General features: G+C 39.4%; 1 protein-coding gene across 5 annotated transcripts in view; it reads left to right on the top strand.

The window, feature by feature from the left end:
• The window catches only part of ntrk3b (neurotrophic tyrosine kinase, receptor, type 3b), a 663,222-nt gene that overhangs the window by 524,920 nt on the left and 119,595 nt on the right, over positions 1-18,707 (top strand). For all 5 annotated transcript variants that reach the window (XM_057850063.1, XM_057850090.1, XM_057850072.1 and 2 more), the window contains one exon: positions 9,863-10,051. In XM_057850063.1, the coding sequence (XP_057706046.1) occupies positions 9,863-10,051 (189 nt within the window). The remainder of the gene's footprint in view (positions 1-9,862; positions 10,052-18,707) is intronic.

Genomic DNA, 18,707 nt, shown 5'->3' with positions numbered 1-18,707 from the left:
GAACTCTCTGGTGCGCTTTTCTGGCTTTGTGCCACTTTACCCACTTGCATACCAAGCGTCCGACATTCTGATCTTTCCACGTATATGTTTTTTTAACCCTTCATTAACCGTCAACGGGATGTTGTGCTCGTCGACGGATTCACGTCATCGATGACGTCGAGTGTGTCGACTAGCCGGGACAGCTCTACTCGTTGCCCTGACAACAGTAACACCTCAACTCTCCTGTCCAATCCACAACAAACAATAAACCTAAACAACACCACAACAAGCCTTCAAAAGACTTTTTTTAGCTAGCGCTGTCTTTTCTAGGTAATCTTTTTGTTCAACTATGATATGGTGACCCTGGATCTAGCCTTCCTCTTCGTCTGGGTCTGTTTGCTGTTTTTGCCTTGCTGTCTGATTGCTGTTGACTTGGAAGAAATTGTCAACTTGTGTTTCGAAGCCTTTTTCCGGATTTTAAAATGGAGATAGTACAAGGATTTAAAAGGTGAACGCGCGGCGTTTAGCCTTTTGGCCGTGTTATTGGGATTGTGCCAGTCTGGGTCGTTGATATTGCGCTAGTGCAGTTCTGACAGTTTGGGTTTCCCAAAAATTCCGCAGCAGCAGCACTGTTCACCGAGCCTCTGTCTGGTCTCCATTTGGAAAAAACACTTATCTAACCCATTTAAGACTTGCTAACTACTACTACTAATACTGTTTTAAATGGTGTTATACTTATATAGCGCTTTTCCACCTTTCAAGGCGCTCAAAGCGCTTTAACGTTTCTGGTTCTGATTTGATGGGCCAAATGCTGGTTGCTCTATGTTCGTCCTCGTACAAGCATCCGTGCTGCAGTTAAGCTTTATGCCAGAGGTGGCAGTCGCGAGTAAAAAAATGACTCTGTATAGTCCCTTTTAAAAAACGATTTAAACTTGGTCAGGGTGGCTTCCAAGATCTGAGAACAAACTACAATGTACCTTTGGCCACAAAAGGCTTAATAATTGGAATTGTGCACCTGGACTTTTTGTCATCATCTGGGCATTGGTGAATGTCTGTTGGACATTGGCCTTAGGTAGACCTATGAGCTGGACTGGCTTTTTTTCTTCATTCACCTATGAAAAATGTGATTTTTACATTGTTCTCAAATCCGTGAGGTCCAATTTTCATTTCTTACTTGGCAGAAAACCACTCTGTGTGTGTATGTTCATGTGGATGTGTGTACTATTGGAGCACTGCCATCATCGATCCGCCTCAGGAGTCTGATCAGATGCTTTTTCATTCCATTTCATGTGCCCTATTAAAGAGATACATTCATCGCAGGTACTGTTTTTTGTTTGTCTTCTCTTTTTGCCTTCGCTACATCGTGGACTTACTCCATAATTGTGTGCATGTGATGTTTGAAGCCACGGTTTGTTTGTTGTGCGCTCTGCAGTTTTGTCTTTTTGTGTGCTTTCCAATAAGCGCCCGCTCAGTGGAGGTTTCGGGCATCCCAGAGGAGATGGAAAACTCAAAAATATCATCCTTTTGTTCCTGTTTCTCTTAGAGATGCCACTGAGCTAAATAAAATGAGGTTGGGGCCATCTCATCTTAATAATACAAATTAAACATCTAGTGCAGTGGTTCGTAATCTTGCTAAGGGTACTGAACCCCACAAGTTTCACATGCATACCCCGAACCCTTCGGAATTAAATAATAAAGCAAGTTTTTTCAAATTAAAAATCGATATAGGTAAGCTATAGCAAGCTAATGTCTGAGTGAATTCCCATTCAAATCACATAATTGTGCCTTTTGCTCCTGAATTTCACATTGGAAAATGAATTTTTTGTTTTCATTTTTGTGCTGCATCCTTGCATCACATACAGTTTTTATAGTGTAAGATATGACACAAATTGTTTTTAGGGGGTTGTATTTCCTCATACAAATTACGGGTCAACCTTCCACTGAGCAAACCAGTTTCTCCTCCCATTAGGTAGAGGGCTAGCTGTTGTAAGAAATTGAATTACGTTAAGCTTGTAAATTGGGGTTAAACAAGTACGAAACTTAGTCTAGAAAGACACTTTGCCTTTAGTCAATGTATGAAAATAGAGCACTGTGTGTATTAACCTTCATCGAACCACTTAGAACTAGTCACCGAACCTCTGGGTCGAACCCGGGTTGAGAACCACTGGTCTAGTGAAAAAAATGGAAAGTAGGACATGAAGGGTTGGTAGGTGAGTAGGAAGGGTAATTTGTCGATTGTTGAGGTTAAGGGTTGAGAATTAGGGGTTAGAATTGAGAGGTAAGATACAAACAGTATGATGAGTCAATAGGTACATTCGTAGCTTATTAAGTACCGTATTTTTTTGGACTATAAGGCACACCTGCGTATAAGTCGCACCAGCCATAAAATGCCCAACGAAGAAGAAGAAAAACATTTATAAGTCGCACTGGAGTATAAGTCGCATTTTTGGGGGAAATTTCAAGATAAAATCCAACACATAGAAAAGATGTGTCATCTTGAAAGGCAACTTAATATAATAGAGAACAACATGCTGAATAAGTGTACAATATGTTACATGATGCATGAGCAACGAAATGCAAATATTACTGTATGTCCTCACCAGGATGCTACGGCTCAGTCCTGGCTATACAGCGAGCTAAACTCCCAAATGACGATGCTGGACGTCCGTATAATTTGCTGAATCAATTTCGTCCTCGATACCAAACAGGTTCACATCAACGTAAATAAATGATAATTAGGTGCTATTACATCAATGACACAAGCAGTTAGCATGCGTTCGCTAGCATTAGCACATCGTTCAAACAACCACGCAACTGGCTCTAAGGCTAGGTTCATACTATAGGTCTTGATGCACAAATCCGATTTTTTGCCATATCTGTTTTTTTTGGCGTGCCGGTTCAGACTGCCTTTGTCCATTGAGACCAGTCAAGTATCACGCATGCGCAGTATATTACACATGCTAGCTGTTTGTCATTCCAGAGTAATCATATTTTGATTTCCAAAAAGAGGACAATAATAACAGACATTAATAATCCCCGTTTGGTCTCATATTCAAAGTTTCTATCGACTTATAGAACGCATACACGCACACGCATGAGCCTTGACGGGTGTGCGTGAAATGACGTGGGTACGTCAGTTTGCCCCGACTCGGCCATGTGTGCAATAATGAAGTATTGCGCATTCGGCGCACAAAATGAAAATCGAAAATTGTAAGGCTTATTCTTTCCTTTGTTTTATTTTTTTTTATGACTGTGGTCAAGCACACTTCGTGCTTAAAAGCAGAGTTCAAGCTAGGCGCTAATGCCTACATGGCTGCCGTCCTCCGTGCATCTTGCTTTTTGCTGACGTCATTGCTGCACGGATTCCGATTTGAGAGTTTGACAGTTCAGACCGGCAGTCACGTTCTGAAAAAATATGGCCCAGATCGGATTTGAACCACATACGTAAGGCTACGTTCATACTACAGGTCTTAATGCACGAATCCGATTTTTTGTCATATCCGTTTTTTTGGCGTGCCCGTTCAGACTGCCTTTATCCATTGAGACCGTTCAAGTATTACGCATGCGCACTAATTCGCAGTCCGACACCCGCTAAGCAAAAGACCCGCATGCGCAGAACCATCAAAACAAATGATAGACGTCATCCGTCATTCCAGGGATATCATATTTTGCTTTTCAAAAGGTGGACACAAATAACAGACAAAAATAATCCCCATTTAGGCAAATATTCAAAGTTTATATGGATCGATAGCATGCACGCACTGTCCGTGCACGTCACACACACATACGGGCAGTTTGTCCCGACTCTCGGCCGTGGAGGCAATGTTGAAATATTGCTCACTTGGAACAGAGAGAAAACTGAGCATTCTCAGGCTTATCCTCAACCCATTTTTATTTTTTATGACTGTTGTCAAGCTCAGCTCTTCCTCAAAAACCGTGTTCACTGCAAGCTAGGCGCTAATAACGCACAGGTGCATTGCTACGGTAACGACTCTCTCACTATTTGATGACGTAATTGCTGCATTAAATCCGATTTGCGGGACTGGACAGTACAGACCGCCGCGACAGTCTGGAAAAATGTGGCCCAGATCGGATTTAGACCACATACGAAAGTGACCCAGATCGTATTTGAAATGGTCCCGTTCTATGCGACTTGTCACGTTCAGACCGTCAAGTTAATGCCTCACTCGAGTCGGAAAAACACGAAAAAATCGGATTCGTGCATTAAGACCTGTAGTATAAACGTAGCCTAAGTGTCTGATCACGGGTGGAAAACACACAACAACAACAGAAAAGATGATACACACAGGCGTTGCCTCTGTAGAGATATTTTACAAGCATAAACAATGAACGTAGGGTCGCAGCGGTGTTTCTCTCTCGCTAACTCGCCCCCTCCCTCAGAGTTACGTAGCTGTCCGTCTTCTTCTGGCGTGTGAGCGCTCGTCTTCGCGTAAACAAGTGCGAGTGTGCCCTCACTTAGGCGTGAAAGCGTCACAAACTAAAAGCATGCATTTCAATATAAAAAAAAGTCAATAATACAATTGAACACACATTGCCAACGGCAGAACGCGAACGTGGCCATAGCTATTAAGAGTTATTCAGATAACTACAGCATAAAGAACATGCTAACAAGTTTACCAAACCATCAGTATCACTCCAAAACACCAAAATAACATGTAAAATGATATCATAATGTGTTAAAAATTTCACATATAAGTCGCTCCTGAGTATAAGTCACACCACCAGCCAAACTACTAAAAAAACTGCAACTTATAGTCCGAAAAATACAGTAGCTATAGTTATAGCTATGTCAATTGAGCTACAGTTGTGGTCAAAAGTTTACATACACCCGTGAAGAACATAATGTCATGGCTCTCTTGAGTTTCCAGTTATTTCTACAACTCTGATTTTTCTCCGATAGAGTGATTGGAACATATACTTCTTTGTCACAAAAAACATTCATGAAGTTTGGTTCTTTTATGACTTTATTATGGGTTAACAGAAAAAGTGATCAAATCTGCTGGGTCAAAAATATACATACATGGATCTGAAAAAGCGAATCATTGACTTGAACAAGTCAGGAAAGTCACTTGGAGCCACTTCAAAGCAGCTGCAGGTCCCAAGAGCAACAGTGCAAACAACTATTTGTAAGTATAAAGTGCATGGCACTGTTTTGTCGCTGCCATGATCAGGAAGAAAACGCAAGCTATCACCTGCTGCTGAGATAAAATTGGTCAGGAGGGTGAAGATTCAACCGAGAATCACCAAAAAGCAGATCTGCCAAGAATTAGAAGCTGTTGGAACACAGGTGTCAGTGTCCACAGTCAAGCGTGCTTTGCATCTCCATGGACTTAGAGGCTGCCGTGCAAGAAGGAAGCCCTTGCTCCAAAAGCGGCACCTTAAGGCTCGACTGAAGTTTGCTGCTGATCACATGGACAAAGATAAGACCTTCTGGAGGAAAGTTCTGTGGTCAGACGAAACAAAAATCGAGCTGTTTGGCCACAATGCCCAGCAATATGTTTGGAGGAGAAAAGGTGAGGCCTTTAACCACAAGTACACCATGCCTACCGTCAAGCACGGAGGTGGTAGTATTATGCTGTGGGGCTGTTTTGCTGCCAATGGAACTGGTGCTTTACAGAGTAAATGGGATAATGAAGAAGGAGGATTACCTTCAAATTCTTCAAGATAACCTAACGTCATCAGCCCGAAGATTGGGTCTTGGGCGCAGTTGGGTGTTCCAACAGGACAATGACCCCAAACACACATCAAAAGTGGTAATGGAATGGCTAAATCAGGCTAGAATTAAGGTTTTCGAATGGCCTTCCCAAAGTCCTGACTTAAACCCCATTGAGAACTTGTGGACAATGCTGAAGAAACAAGTCCATGTCAGAAAGCCATCAAATTTAACTGAACTGCACCAATTCTGTCAAGAGGAGTGGTCAAAGATTCAACCAGAAGCTTGCCAGAAGCTTGTGGATGGCTACCAAAAGTGCCTAATTGAAGTGAAAATGGCCAAGGGACATGTTACCAAATATTAGCGCTGCTGTATGGATATTTTTGACCCAGCAGATTTGATCACTTTTTTCTGTTCACCCATGACAAAGTCATAAAACAACCAAACTTCATGAATGTTTTTTGTGACAAAGAAGTATCTGTTCCAATCACTCTATCAGAGAAAAATCAGAGTTGTAGAAATAACTGGAAACTCAAGAGAGCCATGACATTATGTTCTTCACAAGTGTATGGAAACTTTTGACCGCAACTGTATGTTCTTACTGCAGGTCAGTTCTGATTTCTTTGCACATATGTGAAGATTTTTTCCCATGCATACGTCATAAACAAATGGTCGTGGGGTAGTGTTATTTTTTTTTTTTTTTTTTTTTTTTTTTTTTTTTTTTTGTGCCGTATTGACTTAACCTGTTGTGGCCTGCTACTTGTGTGTCTACCAATCGGCTTCCTTGTGTCACCCACCACTGTTCCTCACCGTGTCATTACGCCATGTCAGTGTATTTAATCTCCCTGTGTTTGTTGATTCCTTTTTGCATTATTGTTAATGTCAGATGTTCCTTATGAGACATGTATAAATACTACACAAAATAAGGAGAGAAGGCACTCAACTGTTGAAGTACTTGCAAGGTGAACAGAAGGAGACTATACAATGCAATACAAGACTACACTACAGTCTCCAAAATTGTTCTAAACCTTCCGTTCCCCTTTTTTTAATTTAGGATGTCCTTAGCTACAAAAGGGTATCTGACCTTAAAAGCAAATGGGGAACAATCGTGGATTTTTTATTTTTCAATTATTAAATAAATGAGGCAGATGAGCTACCCCTATCTGATCACGTAGTCGCACTCTTCCTCCTGCTGCTTTTCTTGGTCAGGCAGTGCTTTGGATTTGCTTATTAAACTTAACGATTATTGACAGACGTTCAGGTTTGATCTTGCCAGAGATGCTTGGAAGTCGAAACTTCAAAGCGCCGCATGTGTCAATCATCGTTTGGCTTGTTAAACATTTGCTGTGGCAACTCAATGTGTGTAAGTGAGCAGCGTGCAGCGTGAGCAGATTTGAGTGGACTCATGGAAGCATTAAATAAAGACAAGCATTTTTCTACAGGACAGTTACATGTTTAAAAGTTATCATAATTATCACATTTGAAGTGCTTAAAAACCATTTACTAATGTGTGTGTGTGTGTGTATATATATATATATATATATATAATATGGCGGAAAACACTCAGGTGACTTCAAGTTCTGCTCTGAGACCCCCAATTTAGGCCAACTTTCAAAATTGTCCGATCTGCATGTGTGATACATCATTGAAAAGCTTAAAATTACAATTTTCTGGGGGAAGAAACTTTTTGAACAGGAGGGCATTTAAAAAAAAAAAAAAAAAAGTTTTTTAAAAAAGCAAAACCCTATCTGGAGCAGTGATGGCCAAATGAAGCTTCTTAAAACAATGAAGCTTTGCAGCCAATTGGTTCAATGCTTCATGGTGGTTCATTTGTATATAGTGTTACCACTTAATATCTTTTGGTGTAAACATCCCATAGTACAGTGAGGACAGCTGCGGCTTATGGTCCAGTGTGGCTTATCTATGAACAAATGCTGTTTTCGTGTCAAATTTTAAAAATTTTCAGGCGCTACTTTGCGGTTTTCACCTATCCTGGTGGGTTCTGGTCCCCATTTACCGCGAAAAACGAGGGATCACTTTGCATTTAGCAACAGATTAAATGTGCCGGTTTGATTTCTTAATGTCACGGCTTGTCCCAAGGTTGACCTGTGGAATGAAGGCCGGTTTGAAGCAGTGTTATGACATGGCAGTTTTATTGAGAGCAAAATATATCTGTATATCCATATTGCAAGAAATCATGGATTTGGGCAAATATTCAATAAACTTCTCTATAAATATCATATCACCAGTATGTAATACTGAATATAGGTACTGTAAGTACTGATGGTAGAATGCACAGTTAATAAAGTTAGCTACTGTTGGTTGAAAGGGAGGGAGGTAGTTAGTGCACAGGTAATTAATACATAAGTAGTTTTGTATTAGAACAAGATATGTGTTTGAGTTGCATTTTGGTCAATTTAGTCAGTTGAAAGAATGGAAAAAACAGAACAAGCAACGTGCCTTCCCCACTTTACCCAGCAGTTTGTCTACACTGATGCATCGCTCGCATCCCTAATAAAGTGAGTGCTCCAATATGAGAGCACCAGCGACAGCAATGGTTGCACAGCTGTCCCGAATAAATTGCGGTTTTCGTGTAACATCCCACCTCCGCTCCCCATTCCCGAGCTATGAGGTCTATTATTGGATCTCGCTCGCTCTTGATTAGCTATTTGCCGCCTTGTGATGGAGGCACTCTGCATTGTGGGTAAACAGATTGACTGTCACCGCTCTGCTGCTGTTGACTTCCCAAATGTGTGCCTCTTTTCATTTAATCAAAGTTAACATACACTGTAAATATTTACAGTATATACAACCAATCCAAATGCATTTTTTTTAAAGATTCACTTTACTTTTTGTGGAAAAATGCATCGCTTTTTGTTTAAAGTAGGGCTGTCAAACGATTAAAATTTTTAATCGAGTTAATTACAGCTTAAGAATTAATCGTATTTAATCTCAATTCAAACCATCTATAAAATATGGCATATTTTTCTGTAAATTATTGTTTGAATGGAAAGATAAGACACAAGACGGATATATACATTCAACATACGGAACATAAGTACTGTATTTGTTTATTATAACAATAAATCAACAACATGGCATTAACATTATTAACATTCTCTGAAAGCGATCCATGGATAGAAAGACTTGTAGTTCTTAAAAGATAAATGTTAGTACAAGTTATAGACATTTTATATTAAAACCCATCTTAATGTTTTCGTTTTATTAAAATTTGTAAAATTTTCATTAAAAAAATAAACTAGTAGCTCACCATTGTTGATGCCAATAATTACACCCTTCTCACTCATTGTGCTTAAACCCATAAAATCATTTGGACCCAAGCACCAGCAGAGGGTGCCAAACACCAAAAAACAAGTTACAAGCAGACGTCACACTGATTTTAATCTGTTTGAGCGGGCCATGTGCGTTAATTGCCTCAAATATTTTAACGTGATTAATTTTTTAAAAAATTAATTAACGCCCGTTAACGCGATAATTTTGACAGCCCTAGTTTAAAGATATATATTTTTTTCCCTCGTTGAAATTAGGTCTTTGTGGTTTATATGAAATAGGGCTGCAGCTATCGATTATTTTAGTAGTCGATTAATCGACGAACTAGTTTGTCAAATAATTGAGTAATCGGATAAGGAATATGAAAAATCAAAATACCTGAGCTGAGCCTCAAACGGTATAAAAAAATAAAATAATAATTAAATAAGGATCTATGTTCAACAAAAGAACAATTGGCTAACTTACATAGCAAAAGTCCGCGAGCTTAAATACTATAAAACGTGTTTTTTGTTGTTGTTTTTTTCAATGCTCTTAACAAATGGTTCAGGCACATATTCCCACAAAAAAAAATGCTAAATATACTCAAAAACTGAATTATGAATGCATTAAAAAAAAAAACATTAGCTCAATCAAAAACTTAGCTTATGTTGGTCTTAACATGGAGCAGCTGGATTCACCCATGGGAAATGAGGCAGACTAGAGGGCAGTGTATCCACTTAAATCAATAAAACTGAATGCAAACACTTTCAAAATAAACCATTTCAATGCCAAATTAATCAAACGAATATTAAAATCAGCAAAATTTAATTTGAATCTTATTTTTCTAATTAAATACTCGAGTTAATCGATTAATTGTTGCAGCACTAATATGAATCCAACATCATCACTGATAAAAAAAAAATGCATATCTGGTTTCAGGTCCAGTGGCTGTGATCAGTGGCGAAGAAGACTCGGCCAGCCCTCTTCACCACGTCAACCACGGGATTATAACACCGTGCACGCTTGATGCGGGACCGGACGCCGTCGTCATCGGGATGACTCGCATTCCGGTGGTGGAGAACCCGCAGTATTTCCGACACGGGCACAACTGCAACAAGCCTGCCACTCGTGAGTAGGAGTATATGATACGCGTTTGTGTATTTTCAGGCTTAATTCTCATGCAAGAGGTTGTGATGTCATCACACTATATTCCTTTAAAACAAAAAAAAGCTCTCTTCATAGTTTGACTTGGTTTGCGACTTATACACAAGTACAAGTTTTTTTTTTTTTTTTCCCCCACTCATGCTGTCATGTTGTGTTTTTTGTTTTTGGCTATAGTTATTCGAAAACCTATAGGTACATTAACAGAGGCGTATTTAGCCTGTTGTTTTGCATTTTATTATTATTACTTTAATGCAGTTCTTTTCAATTAATTTCTTAAAAAGTGTTGTTTTTTTTTATTTCAAGTTTTAATTTATGTTTCACCCCCCCCACACCCCTCCCACCAGGAAGACGTAAACATTTTGCGCTACCCCAACTCTCTACTGCCACTGTAAATACAGTGATCCCTCACTACTTCGCGCTTCAAATTTCGCACCCTCAGACCATCGCGGATTTTATTTTCAATTAAAAAAATAAATAAATACAGCTGAGCTGTTCCGAGTCGATCAGTCCCTCCCTCCCTCCCTCTCTGCTCTTTGTTCGTCAGGCACTGGAGTTGTTTCTTAAAGTTAACGATGATTGACAAATTTTTGGATTTGATGTTGCCAGAGGCACAAACTTCAAAGAGCCGCATGCGTCAATCATCATTTAACTTGTTAAACAGTTGCTGTTGCAACTCACTGCATGTAAGTGAGCTGCTTGAGTGGATTTGAGTGGACTCACTCAATGAAGCATTTAACATAGCCAAGCATTTTTCTACTACTTTATTTTTGTGTGCGCTACTTCACCATAGTATCATTTGTCTAGAAAATGTTTATTATTCTGAGTACACCTCTGCATAACATTGTGTCGTTTTTAATTTTAAGGAAAAAAAGAGTAATATTGATCAATGTAAAGTGTATATACGTATATATATATATATATATATATATATATATAAACATTATTAAGATTTTTTTTTTTTTTTGGTAAAATAAAAAACAAAATAAATTTAAAAAAATAAAAATAAAAAATCACATCCAAACAGTAAAAGTACACTCGAGGTACATTTTTTGACCATTTTCTTCTGAAAAATCAATAACTTCAAAACTTACTAAACTTCAATAACTTCGTCTGTCCTAGTCTCCCACTGTATTAAAAGTCAAAACCAAACGCTGCATATGCTTCGTCACATTTCTTCGTCTTAGCTCTTCATATCTCCAATGCTCTTTGCTGTGTGCTTGTTTGGTTCAAAAATATTGCACACACTATGAAAGCGCCAGTTTATTCTAGTACGGCAAAAAAGTATGTTCCGTGAGGTCACATGCGCCAGCCCCGACATTGCTGTGCGACCCACTATTTGAGAAGTACGGATTTAAAGTATCATGTTTGTCCTTCGTTTTTGATCAACTAAAAAATTGACCCACCAAAACACCACTTATACTCCAGTGCGACTTATATGTAATTTTCCTCTTCATTTTGCATTTTTTGACTGGTGCGACTAATACTCAGGTGCGACTTACTGAATAGCATGAAAAATACAGCACTATGGGGAAAAAAAGAAAGAAATGACTTCATTCTGAATATATGGATTAGTGATATGATTGTGTCTCAAAATAACATGTAGATGTATTGGGCCCAAAGGATAAATTTCCCTTTTTTGAAGAAATCGGACTTAAATCTGAAAACACAGAAACTGTAAATGAGTGAAAACCTTTTCCAACATTTTTAAAAATACTGTCCAAAAGATGATTTATAATTTATCTTAGAAAGATTACAACCATTTACTCAAATATTTCCCATTTATTCTCAACAGCAGTCCCCAACCACAAATATAATAGAACCCTACTTTGTTTATATAATTTTCCCTAACCCTTGAACTTCATGATACGTTGACCAGGGAGGTACAGTGGGGCAGATAAGTATTTAGCCAACCACCAATTGTGCAAGTTCTCCTACTTGAAAAGATTAGAGAGGCCTGTAATTGTCAACATGGGTAAACCTCAACCATGAGAGACAGAATGTGGGAAGAAAAAAACAGAAAATCACATTGTTTGATTTTTTTTAAAGAATTTATTTCCAAATTACAGTGGAAAATAAGTATTTGGTCACCTACAAACAAGCAAGATTTCTGGCTGTCAAAGAGGTCTAACTTCTTCTAAAGAGGTCTAATAAGGCTCCTCTCGTTACCTGTATTAATGGCACCTGTTTTAACTCATTATCAGTAAAAGACACCTGTCCACAACATCAGTCAGTCACACTCCAAACTGGTCAGATGAAACCAAAATAGAACTTTTTGGAAGAAACACAGGTCGTGTTTGGAGGAGAAAGAATACTGAATTGCGTCCTCAGAACACCATACCTACTGTGAAGCATAGGGATGGAAGCATCATGCTTTGGGGCTGTTTTTCTGCAAAGGGACCAGGACGACTGATCTGTGTAAAGGAAAGAATGAATGGGGCCATGTATCGAGAGATTTTGAGTGAAAATCTCCATCAGCAAGGGCATTGAAGATGAGACGTGGCTGGGTCTTTCAGCATGACAATGATCCCAAACACACAGCCAGGGCAACAAAGGAGTGGCTTCGTAAGAAGCCGTTCAAGGTCCTGGAGTGGTCTAGCCAGTCTCCAGATCTCAACCCCATAGAAAATCTGTGGAGGGAGTTGAAAGTCCGTGTTGCCCAATGACAGGCCCAAAACATCACTGCTCTAGAGGAGATCTACGTGGAGGTATGGGCCAAAATACCAGCAACAGTGTGTGAAAGGCTTGTGAAGAGTTTCAGAAAACGTTTGGCCTCCGTTATTGCCAACAAAGGGTACATAACAAAGTATTGAGATGAACTTTTAGTATTGACGAAATACTTATTTTCCACCATGATTTGCAAATAAATTCTTTAAAAATTTCTTTTTTTTCCACATTCTGTTTCTCATGGTTGGGGTTTACCCATGTTGACAATTACAGGCCTCTCTAATATTTTCAAGTGGAAGAATTTGCAAAATTAGCGGTTGACTAAATACTTATTTGCCCCACTGTATGTATTTAAAAATACCCAGAATACAGACTCCAATAATGCCTCAGGTGCACCTCTGCAGCAATTTGCTGTTTATCTTTACAACGAGACACGCTGAGACCCCTGAGGCCTTCACCATAATGTGCTGTCATCTATTGTGCAGAGCCATGCGGCGCGAGCATCTGGCGACATTCTTCATATAGAATAAACCCAGACGAAAATGTGGCAGACGCAAGATCACTTTAAGACCTAATTAGCTGCTATCATGTCAAGCCCCTCGTGAGAAACTCGACAAACAAAGCGCAGGCGCGTTGTCGACAATCTTCTTGGCTTGCTCCCAAAATGGCCGTCGGTCAGACGGCGACACGCGTTCTCGAGTGAGAACTGAAGGCGAAGGAAGGAAATCCCATTTAGAGGTGATAAATAAATGAGGGCTTATGCATTATGAATGGCATGAATTGTTAATGGCTGATCGTCGGCTGATTTATGACATCACATGCCAGGCACGCAGCGTCTGATTGCCAGCTAATGAATAAATGACACACCAATGAAAGTTCCACCTGCACGTGGAAGTCGCTCCACGCCAGCTACATCTGAATCATCTGCAGGTCTCAGAAATTGAAAGCGAGCGGGATATTAGGATCCTAAACCAATCACAATGTGGGTAGTAGCCACTGCTTTTCCATCACTCGCCGACATAACAAAATGGCTTCCAACTGTTTCTGCCTCTGCTGAATATAAAAGCGTCCCTAACTGTCAGGACACGCTGATTTTTTCTTTGGGTATTATTTTTGGTTAGATTTGTTTTTTTTTTTTTTTTTGGATCATTTTGGTCATAAAATTACAAAATAATAGATGTGGGGAGCAACGTGTTACCATAGACTACACTATACAGTAAGTTGACGAGACAGCTCTTACAGACATTGCGGCACGACTTCCCGTAGGGGGCCGGACCAGACAGAGCGTCCAGGTAGCTTTCACTGCAATAAATTTAAACGCTGCATTCTAACGCCGGATTTAGGTGGAAACAGAACAAAGGTTTTAGTGCGTACAAGCAGGTAGGAGTGTCTCAAGAGTGAGTTAGTCGAGGATTCCAGGTAATTATGTGGAAAATAGCACCATGCATGCACTTTTAAATGTTGTGAAAAAAATAGAAATTAATGGAAAAAATTACCGTAACTAGTTTGAAATATTCACATAAAATGTATGATAACTGCCCGTTTTTTTTTTTTTTTTTTTTTGCTTTTTAACAAAGAATCTAGACTGTTTTACGTTCATATCTATAGTTGTGAGTGCATAGCTGCCAAAAAGCTCAATCATGGTCTCATCTGACCAAAGCACACGGTCCCAGTTGAAGCCTGGGACCCTGTGTATTTTTGTGTGAGACCAAGATTGAGCTTTTTGGCAACAAACACTCTAAGTGGGTCTGGAGTGCCACGAAAGATGTGCATGCTGAAAAGCACCTCATACCCACTGTGAATTTTGGGGTGGGGTCAGTGATGCTGTGGGGCTGTTTCGCTCCCAAAGACCCTGGGAACCTTGTTAGGGTGCATGGTGTCGTGAATGCTATGAATTACCAGGACATTTTAAATCAAAATCTCTTGCCCGAAAGCTGAAGATGGGTCATCACTGGGTCTTTCAGCAAGACAATGACCCTAAACATATGGCCAAATCTACACAAAAATGGTTCACCAGACACAAAATCAAGCTCCTCCCATGGCCATCTCAGTCCCCAGACCTTGTTTTGTTGGCTAAAGGGGGTTGTACAAAGTATTAACACCAGGGGTGCTAATAATTGTGACACACATAATTTGATGTCAAATAATTTTTTCTTTATGTGGGATTTTTTTGTCCACTGAATGAATGCACTTGTATGAAGGTTGGATTTTTCTCTTTTTTTCCATTAAGCTCCCATATTATTTGAATAAAAAAATTATTAGAAGCTAAAAAACATCTTTTTCAGGGGTCCCAATAATTATGGAGGGCACTGTATTTGTGTGTTGACTTTTTTTGGATTAAAAAAAAAAAAATTGTATTGGTCGGATGAAATATGCACATTTTTTGAGATAGGGATTTTTGTTTTCTATTAACTTTTTTACCAAAATCATTAATATTAAAACAACAAAAGGCCTGAACTACTTCAGTTGTGTGTAATGAATCTAAAATATATGAGAGTTTAATGTTTATCAGTACATTACAGTGAATAATGAACTTTATTATTCATTATTATTTTATATTTTATATATTTAATATTTTAATATTTAAAATATTAAATTTTAACTATTTAATATTTAAAATAAAGGTGTCTAGATGTTTCCACAATGAAGCTTGGATACTATGAACTTTGCCAATTAAAACATCTTTTTTTCCCTAAAAACCCTATTTTTTGAAAAATATATTTTTATGAGATTATTTATCAATGTTTTTTTTTTTCTTTTAAATTTTCTGTACTGTACAACTTTATCTTGGAAAACTGCGCAACGACTTTTATCTCCAAAATATATCTTTTTTTTTTTTTTTCTCCTGGAAGTACATCACATTATAAAGCCAGAACTTATCACAAGGTCGTAATGGCCACCGCTTTTCCATTCATTGGCCAGGAAAACAAAATGGCTCCCAACCGTTTCTGCCTGTGCTGAATATGAATGTTCTGCCTACCCTCAGAACGCACACGCTGGGAAAGGAAATGCATGTGCTTATCAGTGTGTTTTTGCCCGTGTGCTTGTGTGTAGGTGTTTGCTAGCCAGTGTCAACCTGTGAATGAAAGTGCGGATGTGGGCGGACTGCTAGTGCAGTTCCCAGCCACTCTTTCCCTGTGTCGCTCTGCGGGTCAGTGACTGCAGCAGTCCGGGCTCCTCTGGGTGCGGATTGTTTCCCGGGTTGTCTCAGGGGTCCCCCCACCTATTATCCAGAAAAGAGCTTTCGGCTGCGATACAGTAGAGCCGCATTATTGACGGCTGGCCACCGATCCATAATGTATTCATTCATTATGTTGAAAGCCTCGTATTCAAGGGAATATGCTGCTGCCAGTTTCTCCCTTACACACATACACACTGCTCTATGGGAGCAGCAGCATGTCCATCAGTAATGTGATGGTCAGGTCCAGTCCGCCATCTCAAGCTGAAAACGATGTGGTTGGATAAAAAGTGCCTGGCTTCAACATTGCTGATGCTTGTGATTTTTTTTCCCTCTTCCCCCTCACCAGAAATTGTTTATTCATGAGTATTTCATCTTCCAGTCACCCCCAGCCCTAGTGTATTTATACTTTAGTATCGTTAAATAGCGCCCCAGAACAAGACAGATCTAGTGGAATCTGGGTGTTACTATGTTACATCTTCGAGACGAATTAAAATAAAAATTGGACACAAACGTCGCTGATCACAGATGAACTCCAGTTGAACCTTCGAACTGAATACGTCGGGTTCGAAATGACCTATTGAGGGCGACCTACACTAACTAGTCAAGTCAAATTTATATATAGCCCGAAATAGCTATTCTATGTCTATCCTTAATGGTAATTAGACAAAATCTGCTTTCTTGCCTGTGATTGTGATCATAGGCAATTGCTCTAAAACTGCAAGGCAAGCTCAGCTTCCCCCAAAATGTCAAAAAAATAAATGATCAAATGTATACTGTTGTGTGTCCATGTCATTGACTAAATGTGTGCTACAACACGCTCAATTTTTGTTCAGGATTAGCATCTTGTCACTGATTACAATGCGGCTTGCTTTTCATCCTTTCGCGCAGCTTCACAGGGCTGTGGACAGTGCTTAATTTGTAAATCATAAGGAAAGCAAAGTACCGTATTGGCCCGAATATAAAACGGCCTTGATTATAAGACGACCCCCTCTTTTTCAAGACTCAAGTTTGAAAAAAGACATTTTGTACACCAAATTAATTTTTATACAGAAAACAATTACAGTACATCTGAAACAAATGATTATAAAAATATATTTGAGAGAAAAAGCATGTTATTTTGCCTCATTCAAATCTTAAAATCTGAACATTTAAATATGTAAACTAAAGTGCAATCACATTCGTAAATGAATGGCTTCCGGTTTTTTAAATGTAAATAAACCAATCTATTGTGGTAAAACAACAAAATTGCAATAACTGCATTAACCATCAAAGTGAAGTCTAACTGTTAACTGTAGTCTTGAAACAAATCTGAAAAAAACATTGCAATAAAATAATTCAAACTAGTTAAACTAAAAAGAGTAGCTGTGATCTGTCATGTCAGAACATCGCTTCAATGATATCTGGCGCCATCTAGCGTCGTGAATGGGGAGAGTAGCTGAGATCTGTCATGACAGAACATCGCTTCAATGATATCTGGCGCCGTCTAGTGTCGTGAATGAGTATAATGTCTAGACCACGAATATAAGACGACCCCCTCTTTTTCAGTCTTATTTTAATGCAAAAACACCGTCTTATATTCGGGCCAATACGGTACATACAGTATGACATGTGCAGGGATGACGAGACGGGCACAGGTCCTGGAACATACGCAGAAAATAGTGCTGAAAACAACACGCAAATGCCCACTTGCCATGCTGTGGGACTTACAAGCCTGAATTTCAGATAATATCCATGATATAAATGTTATGACAACAATTTATAAAATATCCATGGTATAAATGTTATGACAACAAATTACAATAATTTAGACTATACTCTGCACAGCACGGGCAATTGCCCACATAACCACAGGTGGGACTTACAGTAACATACAGTCTTGGAAAACATAAAAAAAAAAAAAATAGAGGGATTACAATAAATAACGCAAACCCATTCTTTTGCGAGTTTCATCCCCCCGTCTTCTCTGGCCCCAATGTTCCCACCGCCTTACAAATTGTGCAGCCCAAACCCGAATTTCCCATGAGGGTACTTGGCCTGTGCTCCGGCTGTTCGTGGTCCACCTGGCTGACTGCTGGCGCTGTAGCTGGCCCCCACTCCCAGTAGCGCTGAACCTGACCAGCTCTTGCCACGGTAGCAGCCTCCTGCCCCGGCTTGGCTGGCTGTCCGTGAACCTGAACCTGTAGCTGCTGCGGCGCTAGCCTCCTCCTGCCCGTTAGCATGATCACTGCAGCTGCCGTCATCGCCGGTTGTTGCTTTTCTGACTCGTTTTGAACCATGCAACTTCTTCTTCTTCATCAACAATCTTTTTGGCATGTGTAAATACCGTTTGATCCTGGCTGCTTGCTCCTCATATGCAGCAAATTTCCAACATTTTTTTAAAATTGTTTGTCAGGAGCATGATTTGTTGGTCCAGATTTTCAGTGCATCAACAAATCTCCTACTCTTTCAAATGACATTAAATTTTTATAAAAACATGCAATTATTGGGATTTGTTCTCTAAATGAACCCTTATGCATAATACTATTTTTATTTTATACATTTTTAAAAAACATTTTTATACTATTACTATTTTCTATACACGAGAGGTGCTGGATCTGGAAAGTCCCGGAAAACAGCTAGGCCAAAATCAAGAGGTACAGGATCTTGTTTCGGCAGGATCTGGCACAAATTAACCCCTGAGTGTGGAGGCTGTGTGTTTCCAGAGTTGAGAGTACATTGTTTCACTACAGCAATATGAGATGAGTCATCATAGGCTAATCCCGCCCATCAGACGCT

This window comes from Corythoichthys intestinalis, chromosome 1, assembly GCF_030265065.1.
Source record: "Corythoichthys intestinalis isolate RoL2023-P3 chromosome 1, ASM3026506v1, whole genome shotgun sequence".
NCBI classification, from domain to species: domain Eukaryota; kingdom Metazoa; phylum Chordata; class Actinopteri; order Syngnathiformes; family Syngnathidae; genus Corythoichthys; species Corythoichthys intestinalis.
This window is presented reverse-complemented; position numbering and strand designations above follow the sequence as displayed.